The sequence below is a fragment of the Chrysemys picta genome, chromosome 1 (genome assembly GCF_011386835.1).
Source record: "Chrysemys picta bellii isolate R12L10 chromosome 1, ASM1138683v2, whole genome shotgun sequence".
Lineage (NCBI taxonomy): Eukaryota > Metazoa > Chordata > Testudines > Emydidae > Chrysemys > Chrysemys picta.
In genome coordinates, this window is record NC_088791.1 from 214,588,393 (window position 1) to 214,612,843 (window position 24,451).

The 24,451-nt window shown below is 42.0% G+C and overlaps 1 protein-coding gene across 4 annotated transcripts in view; it reads right to left on the minus strand.

Moving 5' to 3' along the window:
* MBTPS2 (membrane bound transcription factor peptidase, site 2) overlaps window positions 1-12,655 on the minus strand; it is a 48,516-nt gene extending 35,861 nt beyond the window's left edge. For 3 of the 4 annotated variants that reach the window (XR_010596143.1, XM_065579566.1, XM_005281531.4), the window contains exons 1-4: window positions 12,398-12,655; window positions 9,322-9,470; window positions 6,649-6,787; window positions 1,321-1,424 (exon numbers count right to left, since the gene is read on the minus strand). Coding sequence is in view for 3 of the 4 variants with exons in the window: in XM_065579566.1 (XP_065435638.1) it covers window positions 1,321-1,424; window positions 6,649-6,787; window positions 9,322-9,470; window positions 12,398-12,472 (467 nt within the window). In the remaining variant the exon portion in view is untranslated. Of the gene's footprint in view, window positions 1-1,320; window positions 1,425-6,648; window positions 6,788-9,321; window positions 9,471-12,007; window positions 12,124-12,397 lie in introns of those variants that run through there. The other variant, XM_024106900.3, reaches the window with a different exon arrangement.
* Window positions 12,656-24,451: the final 11,796 nt, after the last annotated feature.

The window sequence follows — 24,451 nt, forward strand, 5'->3', positions numbered from 1 at the left end:
ACATATATAATAATAGTTGAAAGCCTGGGACTTCTTGAGTGACTCAGTCAGACACACTAATACTGAAGCGAATGAATGAACAGTCTCATCTCTGTGTTTCCCCGTCACCTTCAAGCATGAAAACCAGTTTCAGATTTCAAGTAATGGAGGCAGGGCGCAACAAATTCTGTGACTGGTAAGGGGGATGCAATTGGAAAAGTTTGCAAGCCACTGCTCTATGGGTCTCTGGTTTCTGTAGTATTCCTGTATGGCAAACCAGAAATTTGGCAGGTAAATCTCAACTTTGAGGATTTTTTACACGACTATGAAAACAAACAATATAACCAGTACGATATTTCTTGTGTTACACAAGAAATATCGTACTGGTTATATTGTTTGTTTTCATAGTCATGTAAAAAATATCTTTCAATATGCATTTGGTTCACTTTATATTTCTGTCAAACTATTAACATGCCACCAACCTTTCTACTGAAATGCACAGCTGGTTTTGGCAGCTGGACAAGACAAAGCTGGGGATTCTGACGCACGAAAATGAGGGAAGCTGTTTAGGATTTTGGCACCCTGGGGGAAGCTGCTGATTTTGAGGTTCGGGAGATTCTTCTCCTTCCCCGCCCATTGTGGGCAAAGGCAGAGGTGACCTCCAAACCACCTTGGAACCCTGCCCTGATATCTTCCACAGCATTTAGCACTAATGGCTAAGCACATCAGAGAACGGTTTCTGCTGAAATGATCACCAGTAAAAGAGTTAACATTGACATTTAAAATATCATTATGCATCCACTGAGATTAACTGCAGAAAGTCACATCTCTCAGAACTACAGTTTCAGCCTCTTGCTACAGCCCTTCATCACTTTACATTTAAGTCACAATCATGAAGGTTTCCATAACACCCATAAAGAGCTGGAAACTTTTTTGAGAATAAAATATTAGATTCTGGAACACCATTCTGTAACAATGCACAGCGTCTTTGCAAATTCCACAGCTACAGAATCACACAAAATGTAGGTCCTTTGTTAACAGTAAAGTAAATTAATGGAAGGCTAACCTTAAATCTGAAGCAATGCACTACATTAAAGAAGTGAAAGTCCATACTGATGATCTGTGCAGTAGACATTTATTTAAAACTCTATGCACCCAGCCATGACTCTAGGCACTTTGAAAACTTACAATCTACACAAACCATGAAATACAATTAAAAAAAGAGAACAAATGAATTGTATATATAAACCATATAAACTCTAATCATATTCATCTGTAGTTAAATACTCAGGAATATAAAGCTTTGTTGGCACGTAGTAAGAGAAAAATAGTTTGCATTACCGAATAGCTGCCACCCCATGGCCGACTTCATGTATAACACCACTGATGAGGATTGCAGTGAAGAAATACGTCAGTTGGCTGATGGGCAGATTTACACCAGGCACCTGTTCATGTAGGCATGACAACAAAACAAAACAAACTAGGATACTAAGAGATACAAAGACAGATCATTTTGCCTTTAAACATGCTACTGCAACATAGATGTTAAAAGACCAGAAGCAAGACAAGGGCCCTTTACGAACAGAACTATCAAATGACCCTTCTGCCCTTTCTACCGTATATATTTTAAAAAATTGTTTAAGCCTTTCATTACCTTTTATTGAAGATTAAAAACACTCCAATTAAAAAAAAAACGAAACAAAAACAAACTAAATACACATGACAAATCATGGGAGAAACTGCCCTAACTCTAATTAAGCTTCTGAAGTGTATACAGATTTACCCAGAAATGGTATACAAATAAATCAGTCATGGAAATTGCAAACATCAGTTTACAACTTTCTGCAGCAACTCTTGTAGGAATCGCTGCTCATCCATCACAACCGCTTTTGTATTGGAACAACAGTAACAGTCCAAAAATCATAAGTCACTATGCCAAAAAATGAGATTGGCCTAAAAATCATGAGATTTTTTTTTTTTAAATCATGGTTTTTGGTCTCTCCTCTTGTTTGTGGACTCCTTCTGATCACTCCCACTGTGGCTGTGACAAATACAGGTTGAAAATTTAACCTTAAATGCATACAAAACGTGTGCACACAAACAATGCAGGCCCCCCTCTCCCCACCGCTCTGAGCCCTCCCTGACTCCTCTCCTGACAGATCCCACTGCCTCAGACTCCCTCTGCTCCCCATTACCACTGACAGGCTGCTGTCCTACACATGCTGAAACTGACTTCCCTAGTCCCTCGGCTGGCTCCAAGAGTTGCTCCCAGTTCCAAGCCAGCAGGGGAAAAGGCGGCCCTGAGTTCCTACCTTTATTAACCCCCTGCTGTCCGCACTGCAGTGGAAGCATGAGGTCACTGCTGCTGCTGAGCTTGGAGAATGCCCAGTTCTGCAGCACCTGCACCTGGGCTCTGACCCCTCAGAGCACAGAGGTTGCACCCCAGTAATGAAAGCAGCTGAGGCAGCTGCTCTGGCTACCACCAGCAGCACAAACTGAAATAGTGACCTCTAGTATTAAAAAGGGGGAACTGCAAACAGTGCAGGCAAGATGACTGAACTGCCTGTGTTTTATCACCAGAGCCTTCCAAAATTGGCCTGAAATTGTGACACACAATAATATCATGCGTGTTGGCATCACTGCAATAAGCTGATGTTAGCAATTAGTAAGACAGCCATTTTGTGGTTTTCCTTAGCTTTTAAGCTGCAGTGTAAGATATACTAAACTACCAAAACACCACCAGCAATATTTTGATGCAATCAGAGAATTCCAAGCATATAAATTTATTTCATTCTCTCATTTTAGAGAAGCTCCTACCTTGAAGAATCCAAGGAGGAAATCAACAACACAAGAACAGGCTACAGGGAAAAGCCAGACAAAGAGACAGAAGACAGGAGACAAAGGAAGCAAAAAATGAAGATAGACATAAGGATGGGGAGAGGCAGAAATCAACCATATTAGTACAGACAGACTGCAGGACAATGCAGTAAAGAGAGTGGGAAAGAACAGATAGGGAGAAAACTGAATAAAAGAAAAAGAGGAGTTGTACAGAAAAAGGAAGTGACAAAAAAAGAAAGACTTGCCTCTGAAAAAACTGGTTCCGGAGGTGGGAATCAATAAGGGAGGCGTACTTCACTTAACCCAGGGTTCCTCAAACTTCCTTGCACCACAACCCCCTTCTGACAACAAAAATTGCTACATGACCCCAGGAGGGGGGACCGAAGCCTGAGCCTGCCTGAGCCCCACCACCCCAGCCAGGGGATGGGGAGGGGGGAAGAGACACACGACTAAGCCAAAGCCCAAGTCCCACCACCCCATGCAGGTGGGCCAAAGCCCAAGCCCAAGGGCTTCCAGCCCCTGATCCGAGCTCTGCCACCCAGGGCTGAAACCCGCGGTCTTTGGCCCGGGCGGTGAGGCTTGGGCTTCGGGCCCAGCAAGTCTAACACCAGCTCTGGCGACCCCATTAAAATGGAGTCCCGACCCACTTTGGGGTCCTGACCCACAGAACTGCTAACTTAACCTAAAGTAATAAAAAATTAAGCAACTAAAATAAAACTAAAAATCCTTTTTAAAAGAAGGGGGAAGGAAAACAGAGTAGAATAGAGAGAGAATATTTATGCTAGGCCTGTCACTATCAGCAGAGTAGGACCATGATGCCAATCTCAGCAATAGGCACCACAGTCCTACAGTGTCCACACCTGAGAGAGAGCTCCTGAGGGAAGCAGAGTTAGAATTTCGACTATAGTACCCTACCAATTTGAAGCCAGCTATGCTCCCCCACATTAAGCACCTTCTGTATTTTCTGCATCAACTGGTGGTGTTAATTTAAAGTTAGAGCTGTGGAGAAGAGCAGAGATGCCTCAGACACACACAAGGACAAAGTGCTATTAGCACTGAAAGCTGGCATCATGAGTCTACCATGAATATAGGATGCTTCCCGGGATCGAACAGTTTTTAGACTCAATGTCTGAAAATCTATTTTAAGATATACCACTCGATCATAAGCTGGTTCGTTTATAAGCCGACCTCCTCCCCCCCGCCAAATGGATAAGTAAAAATGGAAAATTTTTATGACCCATTCATAAGCCGACCCTATAATTCAGGGGTCAGCAAACTTTGGCTCCCGGGCCATCAGGATAAGCAGCTGGCGGGCCGAGATGGTTTGTTTACCTCGCGTCCGCAGACACGGAGTTAAACCTAAGTAAACAAAGCGTCCCGGCGTGCCAGCTGCTTACCCTGGCGGGCCGGGACAGCAACTGGTGGGGAAATTTTTTTTTGGGGGGGGGGAAAGCTGGGAGTCAGGGGAGTAACCCCTGTGACCACCCCCCACATGACCCCACCCCTAGCCTGGGATCCGCCCCCCCCCCCATCCCATCCCTTCCCATCTTATCTGGGGAGGGCCAGGGAAGGATGGTATTTAAAAGGAATCTAATCCTTCATGAAATATACTGAAATTGAAAATAGCATTCTGTTAGGAAACAATGTCATCTCTAGAGGTCTTGATTTTCTAAATTCTACTAAAGGCATTTGTATGAGAAGAGGACCCTTTGTTATGATGCTTCTTTCACACCTCTGACAGTTGCTGTAATTCCCATAGTAAGCCACTGGTAGAGAATAATCAGCAGAAGAGGAAGACCACTAAAGAGACAAGCATTCTATTTTCATGCAAATACTCATAAGAGTAGAGGCAGAGAACAGAAGCAGAAAATATTATATAGATAAAGTTTATTAAGCCAACAGCTACAGTACGGGGACTAACTAGTTTTGTGGTTTTGGAGCTCAGCAGCTATTCTTTTGTACAGTGTCTATGCACCTCTCCTTTACTTACCTTATAATAATTATAAAAAGATAATCAAATTGGTATGCAACAGACAGATGGCTGATCTACAGCTATAGTTGGAGACGGTCCTCCACAACTGTTCCTGTCACTGGGACTACGCTTCTGCCACCAGGTACTGAATCGCTTTATTACCGCTAATTGGATTTATGGGAGTAAGTCAATGGCACTCCACTCTGAAGACTTCTGCTTCATATAAAGCTCTAAGATCATAATGGTCTCTAAGGGAAAAAGTAGGCAATGAAGAGGGGTGCAAAAACAAAACGGCAGACATATAGCACCTCCTCTCCTTTGGAATGTTGAAGTGATGGGACAACTAGTTTTAAAAAGTCAAAACTATATCTGTTTTATTTTTAAAAGTATATCCCATTTTCCCTCTAAACGACTGGCAATAGCACAATATACAGCAACTCTTTGAAAGGTAGGGTTAAAAAGTATGTTGTGACAATTCAAGGTAAAAGAGTAGAATAGGGAATATAAAAAGAATCACAAACCTGCCTAGGAAAATCTTGCTTTTCACCCATATCTCTGAATTAGGTGTCTCTAAATACTTCTCTATCCTTGCTTTAAATGTATTGATATTAGCAGCCCTCATATCATTGGGGAGTCCATTCCAATTTTGGATATTAAACCTAAGTCTCTACTTTCATGGATCCAATTCAAATGGATAGGTTATATCCCAAGGGTTCAGTTTTAATTTTCCCGTCTCTCCCCCCCCCCCCCCCCCCCCGCTTAACAGAGGTATGTCACAAAGACCTTCCATTTTGTGTAAGTCATGACATGATCAATTCCATGTTATGATCACAAAATGAGGGAGCTAGGGTGGTGTTCCTGTACAAGAATATAATATAAATGTGTAGACAGAGTGAGCCTTAACTTCTTTCAGAATTGTTACATCGACAGAAAGAGAATATAAGAATATTCAGTTGGAAACATTCAATAAAACTGATGTAATCTGTGCAGAACAACCTTACATGACTTTATATGGGTGCGGGGGACGCCAGATGCACTCTGGTCAGATTATTATACGAGAGAAAATAAAATTAGCTAGATAATCCTTCTTGTAAACTAAAACTATTTATAAAGGTGATGTCATTCCTTCTTCACTGCCACAGATATTCCAAAATAAGAGATAAGACATTTTAAATGCAAACTCTTCCATTTTGCAAAATAGTTTTCTTCTGGCACTGTATGATTTAGTGTCTGGTATCAGAAACCCGTGCAACAAACGAATACAATGTTATTAACTCTGTAACCAGACATTGCCAACAGAGATAACAAAAATCCCTGTCTCAGATCACCAACTCGACAAATGATCCTTGCGTGATTCACGTGTATAATCAGCTTCACAATATAATCTTTGCCTCCCACTATCCTGAACAGTTGTTCATCCTTTCTTTCCTCTTCTACCGACATCCTGAACCAAAACAAACTGAAACACTCATCTTTTTGCTGATTACAGACATGGCTTGTTTTGCTAATTTCAAACCCATCACCCCTACTTGCAAAAAGTAGGGATTCTAAATAGTTGAGTGGAGGCAAATCCTTATAGCTGATTGGTATTCTTAGTAACTATGACACTTTCTGGGTATTCAACATGCATACTATCTATTCCAAATTCCTCTGTGCTTTTTTTATATAAACTCTTTCATGTGTTGCTACCTCTTTTTTAAAAGACTGAATATGAACATGGCAATTTTGGGTATAATTGGTGAGACTTCTAATCTTGCGTAGGAAGATTTAAAGATTAGAAAGGCTAACATCTTCTACGAAGACATCTGTTTATAATAGGTTATAATTCTTAAGCTGAAAAACAGAGAGGGAACACTTACCACGACTTGCAACATACGATCATTCTGGACTGCGGGGGCCTCAGTTATCATCAATGTCAGTGTCTGCATCAGTGTCTTTCCAAGGAGAACAACAGAACCAAACATGGCAACTATGCCAAACACCATTCCTATACTGAACCTGAAACAAAGAGAAACAAATGGTCTTGCACACATCAAATGAGCAACTGCATATCATGAAGACACTTAAATGCATTAGTGCAGCCTAACATAACAAACAATGGGTCAAAACTTCCCCAGTGCTATTCTGTCTATCTGGTATAGCACCACAAAAGTATCAGCAATCCAGTAGAAGGCTTAAGCCTACAGGAGTAGAACTGCATTTTTCTCCAATGAAGACATTAATGTCATAATGCTATACAAAATTGCATCCAGTTGAGGGTCAGGATTAGGCAGTGATTCACATTGTTTCCATGCCACTAGAACAGGAAATACTTATTTTCAGATTATCATAGCTTGCAAAATTTTATTACTGTTTCTTAACCAGTGGGAGGGAAAATTGGTACTGCACAGTATTTAATGCATTAGATAAAGCTTATTTTCTAGCTAAAATATTGCAAGTCTCTGTCAGCCTCCCCCCCCCAACAGTTTCATTGTTCCACTATCACCTTTAATTGAACCTCATCAAGAGTTAGTCAGTTAGCACATTTATTTTAAGCTGCTTGCATTTGTAATTAAAATAAAAGGAACAACTGGAAGCCAGTATGTTCTCTTTTGCTATAAGATATTATACATATTATAAAAAGGCTATTTATGACCGATGTAAACCCATTTTAACCCAAAGTTATCTTACATAAGAGGAAACAGTAACAAAAAGTATCAACTCAGCAGATCTTTTCTCTTTTATTCACTTCTATCCCACTGAGAGTAACAGCAAAATAAGTTCAGTACTGAACAGAAAGATTAATACACACAATGGGACAAATTCAAGACTTCTCAGCTGTTATTCTCAGAGTTAGTGGAAAATAATGCTGGACACGCAGTTTTGCATGCATTTTCTGGCCACCCCAAAAGTACCCACACAGCCACTGTGCATATCACTCATGCCAGGAGCATAAAAAATTCCAACAGAGGAAAGTGTAGAATCGATATAGGCTAAAATGTGAGCAATGCACCCTAACTCCCCACATAGCTTTAGAATGTCCAGTAAATGGCATTGCCAACAGAGCCAAACTTGTGGCCTGATTTCTGTCAGGGCTCAAAGCAAGAAACTTTCTAAGCCTGTGCCTCTGGCCAGCCAGAGTACTGAATTTGGTTCCGCTGATTTCTCAGATTGCCCTCCCCACCAAAAGGTGTAATTCTGAAATGGGACTATTTGCATACAGTCTGACTTCAAAGGGACTACTCAGATGCTTGCAGGAAAAAACTGCAGGCAGTATACCAATATTGTAATAATAGCGCGACTTTTGTCTGCTGCAAACTACCAACAGGCATTTTAAGCAATGCTGCAGAATTATTACAGCTCAGCTTCTTCTTTATCTCCTTAATGAAAACAGTTACTTTATAAACAAAAACTTGATTTCTAATAAATGTTTTTGAAAGAGTACAAAGTAGAAGAGGATCTTCTATATATACACAATAAAAAGTATGTTAAGTCTTCAGCAGAGCAGACCAGGAAAAAAATAATTTTTATTTCTTTATTGGGTATTTCATAATCCCTAAAACTATAAGTATCAATGGTGCACTGAAAATTTCCAGGGAAATTAGATTATGAAAATGCCTAACTTCCATTAATTTCTACATTCCAGTGACCAGGGTAGAGCTTAGTGTACAGGGCTGGACACACCCTGCAAGACATGAAAAGCTCTCCTAATAAATATATAACCTACAAATTTACAATGTTTACAGCACCCCATTTTTTCAGCCAATATTTTGCCAAATACAGATTTATAAAAAGAGAAAGAAAAGAAGATTGGTACTGCAACTACAAGTACCACAGGTTTTAAAACCAGACCCAGACCCAGTTGATATAGCCTTCTTGCAAACATCCTGACAGCCCTCTGAATACATCTTCATCCCCCCCCCCCTGTTGAGGCAACAGTGTCTTAATCATTGTCCCTGATTCAGGATGATTATAAGACATATCAAGAATTATTAAAAAGAGTGGCTAGTTCCCTAAAAATGTTGTGGAAAACCCCAGCATCTCTTCCACCCACTGCTAAGAGAACAGAGAGGAGATACCAAATGTCATCCCAGGATCAAGAATTTTTCTAGTCACACACTGAACCGAAGGTTCTTTGGTGATGACTGCAGTCAATGAGAAATCATGTCAAGGATGCTCGAAATCCACACCTAAGGATAAAGATTAAAAAAACTTTCTTTTTTTTCGAAGAATTTATATGACCTCAGGGTTACAGTTTCGAATTGCAAACTACCCGGCTCTCTTAGCCAGATATGTTTTTTCCATTTGAGACAATATGGCTAGATTCATTGACAGATTGCCAGATGACTTAAGCAAGAATATCACCAAGCCATGATTAATGAAGGTCATTTAGTAGCGAGAACCTTGCTTCCAGCAGCCTTGTATGGCTGTATTATAACCTGATCATTTTAAAACTAGCAGTGTGGTAATAATTATTGTTACTCTGATTAATAAGAAGAAAGTTTTCTAGTGTTTGTCCAATACAAGGCCAAACTAGAATTCTGAAACTATACCATAGATAAAGAAATCTGGGTTTCCATCGTCCCCAACTGTAGAATAGACGGTTGAAGAGAGCAGTTTGCCATCGCATATGAAAAGGAGAGATACTCAGTCCATATGACATCAGCCAATCTTCATAAGATGCTTTCAGAGAGCTAGATGACTATAAGAAACAACGGAAAGTTAGTCTGACACACAGCTTTCAGGATGATTTCATGTAATGACATCCAGTAGAACAAAGAGAAGAGTAGTATATGGGAGTATGTATGTGTGCATATAGCAACACTTACGTAAACTACCCAAAAATAATGAAATTATAAATTGTGCACAACACATACTTTGTAGGAACTATAAAACCTTATAACAGGAGTCTAATGTGTGGCCAGGGCCGGCTCCAGGCACCAGCTAAGGAAGAAGTGCTTGGTGCGGCCAATACAAAGGGGCGGCACTCCATCCGCTATAAGAATAAATGACAGTGTCCCACTGAAAAACAGATCAAAAAGTTAATACAAACCTTTTTCCCCACAGATTTTTCCAAATAGCATGTCTTTTCTAGTACTGACCATAACATCAGATCACACCATGCAGCTTTAATACATAATAGTGAATCTAACAGATACTTACTAAACTCTAATTGCTTGAGTTTCCTAAACCCTTCACACTAGCTTCACTTTAACTTCTCATGGTTCAGGTCTACCTGATCCTTGCCTTATTAATTTTATTATAAACTTGATATACCTTATCATTTTTACAGGCCCTCAAAATTATGAATGACTGCTAAATACTGGGGAGCCATATGAATACCTTTTAGCACCCAAGGGTCCTTAACATCCTTTTGTAACTGACAAAGCCCACTCAAGACTCCTCAAGAATTTCAGCCTCTTGATCTTAGAAGTTAAAGCCTAACCTTAGTAGTGTGTATCTAAGGCACCTTTCAAATCTGCTAGGACAGGGGTGGGCAAACTGCAGCCCATGGGATTGCCATCTCCATGGCGCCGCGGGGCTAAGGCAGGCTCCCTGCCTGCCCTGGCCCTGCTCCCAGAAGTGGCCGGCACCACGTCCCTGCAGCCCTCCCATTGGTCGGGAACAGGGAACAGTGGCCAATGGGAGCTTCGGGGGAGGTACCCACAGGCAAAGGATGTGCGCGGAGCCCTCTGCCTCCGCTCCCCCAGGGGCTGCAGGGACGTGGTGCCGGCTGCTTCCGGGAGCGGCATGGGGCCAGGGCAGGCAGGGAGCCTGCCTTAGCCTTGCTGTGCGCCACAGCCACCCCAGAGCCACTCAAAGTAAGCAGCGCTGGGCCGGAGCCAGCACCCCAAACTCCTCCTGCACCACAACCCCCTGCCACACCCTGCACCCCTCCAGCATCCCAACCCCCTGCCCTGAGCCCCCAACCCCCTGCTAATACTCCAACCCCCTGCCCACTCCTGTGCTAGGAGGAAGGACAACTTCCACACTTTCTAAGGATGTATGACTGAAGACAATGGGGCTCTGCAACGATTCAGAGATCTGCCTATATCAGGAGTGGGCAAACTTTTTGGCCCGAGGGCCACATTTGGGTGGGGAAATTGCATGCAGGGCCATGAATGTAGGGCTGGGGCAGGGGGTTGGGATGCGGGAGGGGGCTCAGGGCAAGGGCTGGGGCACAGGAGGGATGCGGGGATGTACGAGGGGGCTCAGGGCAGGGGGGACTGGAAGGGGTGCAGAGTGCAGGAGGGGGCTCAGGCATCACAATATTTTTCTATAAAATGTTTGGCAAATATTGCTTTAATTATTCGCTGAGCTTTATTTGTTTTTTATCAAGGCAAGCAGCAGAGGGAGCTGCTTATTACTCCTGCCTGCTCATCTTCTAAATATTAAGAGAAAATATCTTTAAGAGTTTGTTCCTATATAATTTCTAAAAATATTTTTGCACCTAGCCTACAGCTAAATCTGTTTGCCTTATTGGAATAAACCAGGTTTCATCAGGGCTGACGTGAGTGATTAAAATTGCAGGATTAGGACATTTGCGCTGAAAAATAAGAACAGCGTGGAGGGAGCACTATGTTTGATTTTCACAATCGTTGTTCTCGAGTTTGTTACATTTATATAAGTATTTAACAACTTGGATCTACTTTCAAAGGACAAGCAACAAAACAAACAACTAGCATCAACATTAAAATGTACTGAGCCAAGTTTTGCTAGTTATGAAGATATACTTCCTCTATGGACGATAGTACTTCCATGATCTCTATACAGACCACTGTATTTATTTAGCCAGATTTATAAAAATGCTAAAAGAGACACTAATCCATATGCTCTAGGGCAGGGTTCTCAACCTTTTTCTTTCTGTGCCACCCCCCCTCCCCACGCAACATGCTTTAAAACTCCACAATAACTGTTTTTTTGCATATAAAAGCCAGGTTGGCATTAGGGGATAACAAGCAGAGCAATTGCCCAGGGTCCCATGCCACTTGGTCCACTGCAAAACTACATTGCTCAGGCTTCAGACCCATGTGGTGGAGCTTCGGCTTTCTGCGCTGGGCCCCAGCAAGTCTAACGCTGGCCCTGCTTGGCAGACCCCTGAAACCTGCTCGCCGCCACCCAGGGGGCCCCAGACCCCTAGTTGAGATCCCCTGCTCTAAGGTCCCTTGATACAGCTACGAAACGCATCCTTAATGCAGCAATTTAACCCACCACACATCCCTGCCACTGTCTCTTTACCTTTCAATCCCTCCCACCACCTCCACCGCCATTTTCAAACGCCTGGAGGGAAAAAGGAGCCTTGTAACACTCCCCGAAGGTTATTTTAGGACTTTTTCATTCACAAGTGGGTTATGAAGTTTTGTTTTACTTGTTATGGCTGCGATCATGTATTAAAGACACTAAGACAGATACACGGGGCTGCCTCGGGACGCAGCAAACCTGGCCCGGGCCCGGGGTGCGAGGCGCCCCCGACATACTGGGGGGGGGGGTGGACGCACCCAGCCAGCCCCGCCCCTCCCCCCTCGCTGCTGCAGGGGCCGCCGGCCCGCAGTGACCCCTCCCCCTCGGGATGCAGCCGGGAGTCCAGCGCTCCCCCGTCCCTTCGGCCCGCAGCCCCGGCGACCTCACCCTCAGCAGCGTGTCCGCCAGGTAAATGACGCACCAGCCCCCCAGCACGCAGACCACCACCGGGATCGGGATCATTGCGGCACCGAGGAGGAGGCGGCAGCAGCAGCGTTGGTTCCCGCATACAGAGATGCCCCCGGAACTAAACGTGTTTCGGAACCTTCCTGCGGCAGCCCCATTTTCTGGTCGGACACTTCCGGGAAAGGGACACGGGAGAGACGGCACAACCGGTGGCGGGGAGATTGGATCACGTCATGATGTATCTAACCTCCCTTGTCTCCCCCTCCCCATGAAAATCCATAGCGGCGAATGGTTGCTGGTGCGCATGCGCTTGCTACTGCCTTCTGCGGGTTGCGGCCTTTGAGTTTGCGCGTGCGCGCTGAGCTTCCTGAGATGCCCCGGCGAGTACTAGGGAGGGTGTTGTGAGAGGAGCGATTGTGCGCAGGCGCAGTGAAGTGATCTTTCCAGGCTTCTCACGTAATAATAGCTCAGCTTGGGCTGTGCGTGGGGTTCGAGCTGCGCATGCTCGGTGGGGGGGCTCTCAGTGAAGGAGGAGCCTGCAATGACCTTGCTGCACAGTGACATTGCTCCGGACCTCACCTGCTGTGCGCCTGGCACCTGCAGCCCCATCTGGCATGGTGGTGGGGGGAGAAACCAGACACGTGTCTCCCTCCAGCACCCTGCACAGCAACGAGGAGGAGGGCATGGCCCCAGTCTATGGCCAGCGAGCACCACAGTTGACTATAATAGTGCCATGCAGCAGAGGTGCTTGGCCAAATGGCCAGGGCCCTGCTTTAGCTGCCTGGCTTGAGTTAACCTGGCCCATGTTTGAAGACTCAGAATTTCAAACGCTAGCCTGAGCCCAAGTGTCATATCCCAGCTCCTGCCTGCTCGGCCTTCTCCTTGCTGCCCAACTTACCCTTTCATTTAAAAGGAAATTAAGTTTCTATCACTAGCTAGTGTAAAGCTAGTGATAGATAGCGTCTTGCGTCTGATGAAGTGGGTATTCACCCACGAAAGCTTGTGCTCCAATACTTCTGTTAGTCTTAAAGGTGCCACAGGACCCTCTGTTGCTTTTTACAGATTCAGACTAATACAGCTACCCCTCTGATACTTAGCTGGTGTAAAGAAAAGCTTTCCATTGTGAACTGTTACAATACTGCCTTTCTGAGTGGGAAGAGAGATGTCCTCTCTGCAGTACAAATTCAATTATATCTGAGACCCTACTTACAACATAGGGTATGCCTGCCTGCACTTAAGGTAGTGTGTAGAGTGCATACACTGCACACTCCCCCAGCATGTGTATAAATAGCGTAGACAGTGATGCACTGCTTAGGCGAGTAGAGTACATAGGGAAAGACTTTGGCATCTGGGAAAGGCTCCGGCTGATCGAGCCTTTCACTGCAGTGAGGAAAGGCTCTGGAAGGGAGCTTTTCCCTGCCGCAGTGAAAGACTGTGGTACTTGGGAGCTGCCAAAGCTTTTCCCCACTTGCTGCCCTCTTGCCAGAGCTTTTTACTGCAATGTGTAGCTATACACCAAAGCATGGACTCAGATTGCCTTTCACTAGGGTACGTAGCTACACCTTCCCACACACCACCCCCAGTGTTGACAGGATCACAGTTGTATTCTGCTAGTGTTCAGCAAAGATTCCATTTTTGGCCTCAAGCCTGCAGATTTGTACAGGCAGAGCCCTCAGGCCATGTGGAGCCCCACAGAAATCACTGAGGCTTTGCACAGCTCTAGGGATCCACCAGAGCAGATCTGAACACAGAACTGGGGGCTCATATTGTGGACAGGATCTGACTTTTAACCATCTCCATGGATTGGAGAAGAACATGCATATAGGAGGTGATCACAAAAACATAAATCCTTGTGGTGAGGTCCCTATCTGAAAGAAACGATCACAACTTCCAAAAGCTACTTACAGCATTAGAATAGAAATCAGGTGCCAGAATGTGGGAGTGTTTTCATTTAGTCTGATTTCATATCAAGTAGTAGCAAAATTCAGTCCTAGAATAATGCCAGGACTGATTTAGGGACCCAGAGAAGATATTTGAGTAATTTTCCCCCACTGCTGGCATAGTATTTTGGCATAAATAATAATATAAATAATTTTACAAATGTGCTAGCATTATCAACTGAGTTTTTAAAATACAGTATTAAAGAAAAAAATTTGCAGCACAAATAATGTATCCAAATCATTTAGGTGTTTCCTCATTAACTCTTCCGTACTCTCTAGTTATAAATATTAACACATTTCCCCTTTCCTCCCCCAGTTTTCTTGTCTTCTATGCACTACTATACAAATACACCACTTTGTATCCGGCTGAAGAAGTGCAATTTTATTGGAACTTGTAGGAAGGTCAGAATCGATTTTAGAAAGTACACAGAAGTGAAAGATTTACAATTCTACCTACATGAACTAATATTGTTTTTTATTAGATTCCCTTTGGGGAAAAAACAATTGTGCTTACTTTTCTTTTTTAATCAATATTTCTAAAAAAGTTTAATTCCAAAATTCAGCCCTTTTATCACTTTTTTTCATCAATTTCTGCAGAAAGCCTGTTGCAGAAGTGCTGGAGTCAATACAAAAATAATTCCACAAGGGCTGGCTATGGCTATTCTGTAGTTGTTCACCGTCTATTCAATTCTTGTGTATGCTCATTTGAAGACTAGCTACACAGAGCAATGATGCAGCTGTAATTATATTAATGGCACACATATTAAAAGTAGGGCTGTCAAGCGATTAAAAAAATTAATCACGATTAATTGGGCTGTTAAACAATAATAGAATACCATTTATTTAAATATTGTGGATGTTTTCTACATTTTCAAATATATTTCAATTACAACACAGAATACAAAATGTACTGTGCTCACTTTATATTTATTTTTGATTACAAATATTTGCACTCTAAAAAACCAAAAGAAATAGTATTTTTCAATTCCCCCATTACAAGTAGTGTAGTGCAATCTCTTTATCATGAGAGTTGAACTTACAAATATAGAATTATACAAAAAAACTCCATTAAAAAATAAAACACTGTAAAACTTTAGAGCCTACAAGTCAACTCAGTCCTACTTTTTGTTCAGCCAATCGTTCAGACAAATAAGTTTGGTTACAATTTGCAGGTGATAATGCTGCTCGCTTCCTGTTTACAATGTCACCTGAAAGTTAGAACAGGAGTTTGTGTGGCACTGTTGTAGCCAGCATTGCAAGGTGTTTACATGCCAGATGCGCTAAAGATTCATATGTCCCTTCATGCTTTAACCACCATTCCAGAGGACATGCATCCATGCTGATGATGGATTCTGCTTGATAATGATCCAAAGCAGAGCGGACTGACGCATGTTCATTTTCATCATCGAGTCAGATGCCACCAGCAGAAGGTTGATTTTCTTTTTCGGTGGTTCGGGTTCTGTAGTTTCTGCATCGGAGCGTTGCTCTTTTAAGACATCTGAAAGCATGCTCCACACCTTGTCCCTCTCAGATTTTGGAAGGCACTTCAGATTCTTAAACCTTGCGTCGAGTGCTGTATCTATCCTTAGAAATCTCACATTGGTACCTTCTTCGTGTTTTGTCAAATCTGTAGTGAAAGGGTTCTTAAAATGAAGAACATGTGCTGGGTCATCATCCGAGACTGCTATAACATGAAATATATGGCAGAATGTGAGTAAAACAGAGCAGGAGGTATACAATTCTCCCCCAAGGAGTTCAGTCACAAATTTAATAACGCATTTTTTTAACAAGCATCATCAGCATGGAAGCATGTCTTTTGGAATGGTGGCTGAAGCATGAAGGGGCATACGAATGTTTAGCATATCTGACACATAAATACCTTGCAATGCCGGCTACAAAAGTGCTGTGCAAACACCTGTTCTCACTTTCAGGTGACATTGTAAATAAGAAGTGGGCAGCATTGTCTCCTGTAATTGTAAACAAACTTGTTTGTCCTAGCGATTGTCTGAACAAGAAGTAGGACTGAGTGGACCTGTAGGCACTAAAGTTTTACACTGTTTTGTTTTTGAGTGCAGTTATGTAAAAAAAAAATCTACATTTGTAAGTTACACTTTCACGATAAAGAGATTGCACTACAGTACTTATATGAGGTGAATTGAAATACATCTAGTGTAAACCTAAACTATGTACTCCCAGGCTAGTCTCTGGGAATATCTTAAAGTGTATAGGATCATCTCCTGCAAACAGTTATGTAAGTGAATAATTTTACTCATATGAGTAGTTTCACTGAACTCAATCACAGTAAATAAGATCTGTGCCTCCTATTATGTGTTTGCAGGATTGGGCCTATAAAAGGCTTCTGTGAACATTACTATAGTTTTGTTTACTGCTCTCTTTGTAAACGTTGTAAAATACTGTTTGTGAAACTGGCATAGAACTGTGGCAGTGCAAATCAGAAAGAATGTTCCTAAAATATACTTTGTACATCTTACAGATAGAAGTCCTAATACAGATAAACACATACAATTGCTGGCTTCTGCAGAAGAGGGAGCTTCCCACAATGCAGAAGACATATTTTTGAGTGAATTGAACACTGAACCTGATTGTCCTCTTATTACTATGACTTCAGTGAGTATTTTGAATGTGACAGGAATGCACGAATGAGCCCTTTATTGTAATAATATATGAGACTGTTCAAGAATGGTCATTATGGAAGCCAGTTGGTTGCATTTTATATTTTATTATTTTTATGCCAGAATTAAAGATTTACCACTTAAGATAGATAGGATAGACATACCCTCAGTTTGTGTGTGCAGACTTGCAGAGGATGCAGGGGTTTGCATTCTGGCTTCTGTAAAGTACTTGATCAGAACCCTTTCAAAAATCTAGTGTGTAATATGCAGTAAATAAATAAATCAATGTAAAACACACTGCAGAGATTAGAAAAAATTTTTATAGACAGCATTGTACAGACCAGGTAATGTGCCTCAGTTTAATGTAGTACTTAAGCACATGTTCAAGTCCATCCCTATTCAGCAAAGCATTTATGCATGTGCTTAATTATTATTATTTATATTACCATAGCACCTAGGAGCCCTAGGCATGAAGTTGCATTGATGTGTGTAGTCCCATTGGTTTTATATTAGATGATCAAGATTAAAGATTAAGATGGAATAAGAGAATTTCAATAAGGCTACCTATGTAAGTAGGTAATACACAGTTTGAGTGAGAGTTGCGGAATCAGGCCCTAAGTAGGCAGCAGCCACATCTTGCACTAGCTGATGTTTCCAAGTGGCCTTCAAGGGTAACCTCCATGTTACAGCACACAGCAATAATACAAGCTGAATGTAAAGGCATGAATAACTATGGCAAAGTCTATATACTAAAGCGGCAATATGAAAATGCAAACATTCATATGCTACCTTCTGAAATAGGCAGATCTTGCAAAAATGGAGCAAGTACCCCCTAACCTTAGGTTGAAAAAATAAAATATAGTATAGTATAGTATATTCAGAAGTATAGTTATCTGACCATTGAAAATCCTCCCACCAATTCCTCCTCAGAGTTTCAAGGCCATATATGAATCACCAGAGAGCATGAATAGGGTGTGCTGTTTATCATCACTGTGACATATGGATCAATTTCCTGCCATATCCTTGAGAAACCTTTTTCAAGAATTAAGTTAAGTAGCTTTGGATTCCATTGTATTAAATGTAAAGTTTATACGTTATTGTGGAAAGTGTTGAGAGTATCAAAGCACTATTTTAAACAATGTGCCAGACAAGAAGGAATTGTGGGGACAAAGTTAAGCAGATTTCCTAGGAAATACCTGAAGGGAGGTGAATGCAAATTCCCACCTCCAGACACAACCTTTTGCAGCTGTTCCCTGAGGAGGGAGCCAGTGTCTGCTGATCACCTGTTACTTGAGGACTCGATCAAAGGCCCAAACTTTATATAGGAAAGAATGAACCGTGCATAGTTGTTCTTGTTATGAATGGCTGTTCACCTACCAGAGCCTTTGTTGGAGGTGGGATGATCTCTGGCAAGCTTAGTAGCATTTGTGTAAGTTCTTTTATTGTGTTTATTATGTTCACTCTGTAATGCTTTCACCTTAAGAATAAATGTGCTTGCTTAGAAAGGGCTCTGTGGTAACTTATAACTGCTGGCAATTACATTGTTCATAGTCTTTGAAGAATAAGCAAAGTACGGGTGCTGGCCTGGTTAGCCAGTCTGGCTTGCTGGGAATAACACAGTGTAGGCAGGGAACTATGCAGCCTGGAAAAAGCTCAGTCAGGTGTGAGAGAAACACACATCTCCATCCAAGAGAGGTGCTGGCTGAGGAGCCAGAATCCTAAAAGTGGCTGCCCTTGGTGAGCCCCGGAGAGGAAATACAGTTGCTCAGAACTATGACAATTACTATTTCAGTATTGTTAAACTCAGTGGATAATGTCTCAGTATGTGTGGCTTGAATGTGATTATCAATTGTCAAAATGTAAAACATATGATCCAGTTAAATTTTGTAAGTTTCTGAATGATAGCTCTTTCTACTTTTATTGTACTTTTGGTCAAAGGATCCCAAAGAATTGGCTAGTGGGAGCGGCGATCGGCCGAACCTGCGGACGCAGCAGGTAAACAAACTGGCCCAGCCCGCTAGGGGGCTTACTCTGGCGGGCCGCAGGCCAAAGGTTGCCGATCCTTGAGCTACAGGAAAAACATGCTCTGAAGAGAGCTAGGCAAAGACTACAGAAATGTTTCCACAAGTATTTATTTTAATTTTAAAATATATTTTCCTTCAGCCAGTCTGCACCCCTTATGGGTTTGCTTTCTGTGAAGATTTGAGCCAAAGTGTCGACAGAAAGCTAGCATCAAAGTCATAGAGGCACATATTTGTGGAAAGTGAATCTTTAATACACAGGTAAGTATTGTCTAGAAAATCAGCATTAGATAATATGATATTGCTTCCATTTCCCATCTGACACATACAGTTAAGCAATACAGCTTGAACTTCAACTACTCAAAATGTAGAATAAAGCATCCAAAATTGTATTTGTCAAATACACCTCTACCCTGATATAACGTTGTCCTCGGGAGCCAAAAAATCTTACCGCGTTATAGGTGAGACCGCGTTATATCGAACTTGCTTTGATCTGCCGGAGTGCGCAGCTCCTCCCTCCCTCCGGAGCACTGCTTTATCGTATTATATCCAAATTCGTGTTATATCAGGTCGCATTATATCAGGGTAAAGGTGTACATTAGAATAGTATATTTGAGGAATATTTTATCTGCTCATAGGTATTCCATGAGCAGAAAAACAGGCTGAAGTTGTTACAACTTATTCACACAGCTATAGTTCTGATCCACAGTCATTTCAAGATGGTTCTGTTTAAAAACTGCATGTATGTAGATTAGTACTAAGACAAGTTAAATTAACAATGTAATCACTGTTCCCAAACATCGTTTTTATTGCCTATATAAGAAATATGAGGTTTCTAAGGAAGAGCAAGAAATTGTAGAGACAAAAATCTTTATTTACAGGGTACCTTTTTTGAATTCAGAAATATATTTTTGAGGAGCAATCTTGATGTATGAGAAGCATTATGCGTTACCAGTAGTGAAGACAGTCAATCCATTTCATAGTTATGTGAATACTCATTATATGGATACACATAACTAAACCATTAATGTTTCCTTTTAAAGCTACTCATTTTTTAGAAAGTTAGACTTAACCCCTTCCCCCAAGTTATATATTCTATATTACAGGTAACATAGAATCATAGGACTGGAAGGGACCTTGAGAGGTCATCTAGTCCTGTCCTCTGCACTCATAACAGTACTATGTATTATCTAGTAATATCTAGTATTATCTAGTATCTACTATCTACCATACTATCTACGATACTAGTATAGTATACTACTATAGTATACTATCTACTATACTAGTATTAAGTATCTAGTATTATCTAGACCAATGGTGGGCTTCCCGCAGCTCCCATTGCCTGGGAACAGCGAACCACAGCCACTGGGAGCTGTGGGCAGCTGTGCAAATGTAAACAAACGGTCTGGCAGCCTGCCAGCGGATTACCCCAATGGGTCGTGTGTGCCCCGTGGGCCCAGGTTGCCCACCACTGATCTAGACCATTCCTGACAGGTGTCTGTCTAACCTGTTGTTAAAAATCTCCAATGATGGAGATTCCACAACCTCCCTAGGCAATTTATTGCAGTGCTTAATCACCCTGACAGTTAGGAAGATTTTCCTAATGTCCAACCTAAACCTCCCTTTCTTCAATTTAAGTCCATTGCTTCTTGTCCTATCCTCAGAGGTTAAGACAAACAATTTTCCCCTCCTCCTTGTAACAACCTTTTACATACTTGAAAACTGTTATCATGTCCCCTTTCACTCTTCTCTTCTCCAGACTAAACAAACCCAGTTTGTTCAATCTTCCCTCATAGGTCATGTTTTCTAGACCTTTAATCATTTTTGTTGCTCTTCTCTGGACTCTCTCCAATTTGTCCACATCCTTCCTGAAATGTGGCTCCCAGAACTGGACACAGTACTCCAGTTGAGGCCTAATCAGTGCAGAGTAGAGAGGAAGAATTACTTCTTGTATCTTGCTTACAACACTCCTACTAATACATCCCAGAATGATGTTTGCTTTTTTTGCAACAGCGTTACACTGTTGATTCATATTTAGCTCGTGGTCCACTATGACCCCCAGATCCCCTTCCGCAGTACTCTGCCTAGGCAGTCATTTCCCATTTTGTATGTGTGCAACTGATTGTTCCATCCTAAATGGAGTACTTTGCATTTGTCCTATTGAATTTCATCCTATTTTCTTCAGATCATTTCTCTAGTTTGTCCAGATCATTTTGAATTTTAATCCTATCCTCCAAAGCACTTGCAACCCCTCCCAGCTTGGTATCATCCTCAAACTTTATAAGTGCACTCTCTATGCCATTATCTAAATAATTGATGAAGATATTGAACAGAACCAGACCCAGAACTTTTCTGTGAGCAGAAAGTAAAGCTCTCCCAATTCCTGTTTCTTTAGAATAGATTCATTGTGGTTTTTGTCACAGATGTAGGACTAACTGCACCTCTGTACACTTTCTAGTCTGTCTGAATATACCCACTCAGTTGTCAGTTGAGCCTTTAGCTATCCTGGAGTGGAATTCCAGAATTCTCCCATACTCCAATTCCGTCACAGCTTTAGAAGCCCGTGCTGTATTATGGGTGGGTGAGTGCAGGGGCTTATAGAAAAGCAGAAAGACTCTGAATGCCAGAGTATCACATATATCCATCATTATACAGGAATACCTAAATCCATGTAAAACCTTACTCAAGTTAAAAAGATTTGTGGCAAAAGCATAATAGCACTAATAAAAAATAATTGGGCATATAAATACAAAATAGAACATAACACATGAATAAAGATAAAATCAAATTCAATCAGTCTCAGTGTCATAAGCAACTAGCTTCTAAATAACAAACAGATTTATCTTGAGATTAATTATCTTCATCTCTAATTATTATTCATGTCAGCTTTGATCTATTATTGAAATGCCTAGACTTATTAATCATATATTATCATAAATCTGTTCATAATCTGTTCAATATCTTCATCAACGACTTAGATATTGGCATAGAAAGTACGCTTATTAAGTTTGCAGATGATACCAAACTGGGAGGGATTGCAACTGTTTTGGAGGATAGGGTCATAATTCAAAATGATCTGGACAAATTGGAGAAATGGTCTGAGGTAAACAGGATGCAGTTTAACAAAGACAAATTCAAAGTGCTCCACTTAGGAAGGAACAATCAGTTTCATACATACAGAATGGGAAGAGACTGTCTAGGAAGGAGTACGGCAGAAAGGGATCTAGGAGTTATAGTGGACCACAAGCTAAATATGAGTCAACAGTGTGATGCTGTTGCAAAAAAAGCAAACATTCTGGGATGCATTAACAGGTGTTTTGTGAGCAAGACACGAGAAGTCATTCTTCCGCTCTACTCTGCGCTGGTTAGGCCTCAACTGGAGTATTGTGTCCAGTTCTGGGCACCGCATTTCAAGAAAGATGTGGAGAAATTGGAGAGGGTCCAGAGAAGAGTAACAAGAATGATTAAAGGTCTTGAGAACATGACCCATGAAGGAAGGCTGAAAGAATTGGGTTTGTTTAGTTTGGAAAAGAGAAGACTGAGAGGGGATATGATAGCAGTTTTCAGGTATCTAAAAGGTTGTCATAAGGAGGAGGGAGAAAACTTGTTCACCTTAGCCTCTAAGGATAGAACAAGAAGCAATGGGCTTAAACTGCAGCAAGGGAGGTTCAGGTTGGACATTAGGAAAAAGTTCCTAACTGTCAGGGTGGTTAAACACTGCAATAAATTGCCTAGGGAGGTTGTGGAATCTCCATCTCTGGAGATATTTAAGAGTAAGTTACATAAATGTCTATCAGGGAGGGTCTAGACAGTATTTGGTCCTGCCATGAGGGCAGGGGACTGGACTCGATGACCTCTCGAGGTCCCTTTCTGTCCTAGAATCTATGAATCTGTGAATAAATACACATGAGGCTTTAAAAAAATAATAAGGACCTGCCTTGAGGTACTTTACTGTCTAAGGTCCTGATCCTATAGTGAGTTCTGCATGAGTGCTGAAGTCTGCCCGACTTGAGCTCACTGCAGGATCAAACATAAATTCAGATGAGAAGAACAGGAGGATATGATGAAACTGAGCTGGAGTGGGCACAGAAAGGTTTTACGGGTTACGATGAAGACAATACAATCAGGAGGTCACTTGGGTGTGTAAGTGCCTGAGCCTTGAGGTCTGCAAATGGAGTTTTGGGGTTGTTTTGAGCGAATATTTGTAAGACTATAGTTCCCAAACATTTTTAGAAGAAGTGAGCTTTGAGAAATGACTTAATGAGGGGAGGGCAGAGTCACAGCAGACTATGGACCTGGTCCAACAAATATTTTAAACATGTGAGTAGACCCATGGGACTTAAAGTCCATGCATAAGTATTTGCAGGATCAGGGCTTGGGTCAGGAAAAGGAGTTCAGGCATGGGGAAATGCATGAATAAAGGCTTGGGCATGGATGGGGGAGGATACAAAAGGGATAACTAGATGAGCTGAGTGAGGAGTGTGGGGGAGGGGGCAAGTGAGCAAAGGAAACAAGAACAGCGAGAGGAAGGAAATCAAGATGATCACTGCGATGACTGGCACACTACAGAGATGTATATAGAGAGATTGATTTTAGATGATTAAAGGGTGACTATCCACCATTTCACTTACTCTATCTGAAAGATGTTGAGATCATAGGAGTTAGCCAGGCATATAGTATTGTTATAATGTTTTAAACTGAATTCTTAAAATAAATGTAAAGAGTGCTTAAGTTGCTATGTAAAACTAAGGAGAAGATGTGACACAGTTTTGTGAGTAGAATTTCAGGTGTCTGTTATTCCTAGTGTAAAACCATTCTGGTCTTATTTAAAGATAGAGTCAAAGTTCTCTGTTAGGTTTCAGGTATCTGCTTACAAAAGTTAATATGGACATCACAAACAAACACCAGACACTTTTTTGTTGACCTTTTCAAACAACCCAGTAAAATTGGTTCTTAAGTCTATCTTTGCATGGCATACCTTAAAGGGATCAAACACAGGCTAACAGACAGGCCTCAAAACATAACTGTAAATGGTGACTCATTATCATCTTGGTGTACAGATCCTGTCTCCGTGGTTCTCAACCAGGGGGTCGCGAGCAGGTTTCAGGGGGTCCATCAAGCAGGACCAGTGTTAGACTCGCTGGGGCCCAGGGCAGAAAGCCTAAGCCCTGCCGCGCAGGGCTGAAGCCTGGGGCTGTGAGCTAAAGCAGAAGCCTGAGCAACTTAGCTTCATGGGGGCCCCTGTGGCACGGAGTCCCAGGCAATTGCCCTGCTTGCTATCCCTTAATGCCAGCCCTGACTTTTATATGAAGAAAACCGTTGTTGTGGGACAGGAGGGCCTGGAGCTTTTATAGCATGTTGTGGGGCCCTCAGAAAGAAAAAGGTTGAGAACCCCTGCTCTATCTAGCAACCTTTCCCGAGAGCTTAGACTACACAGTGCCT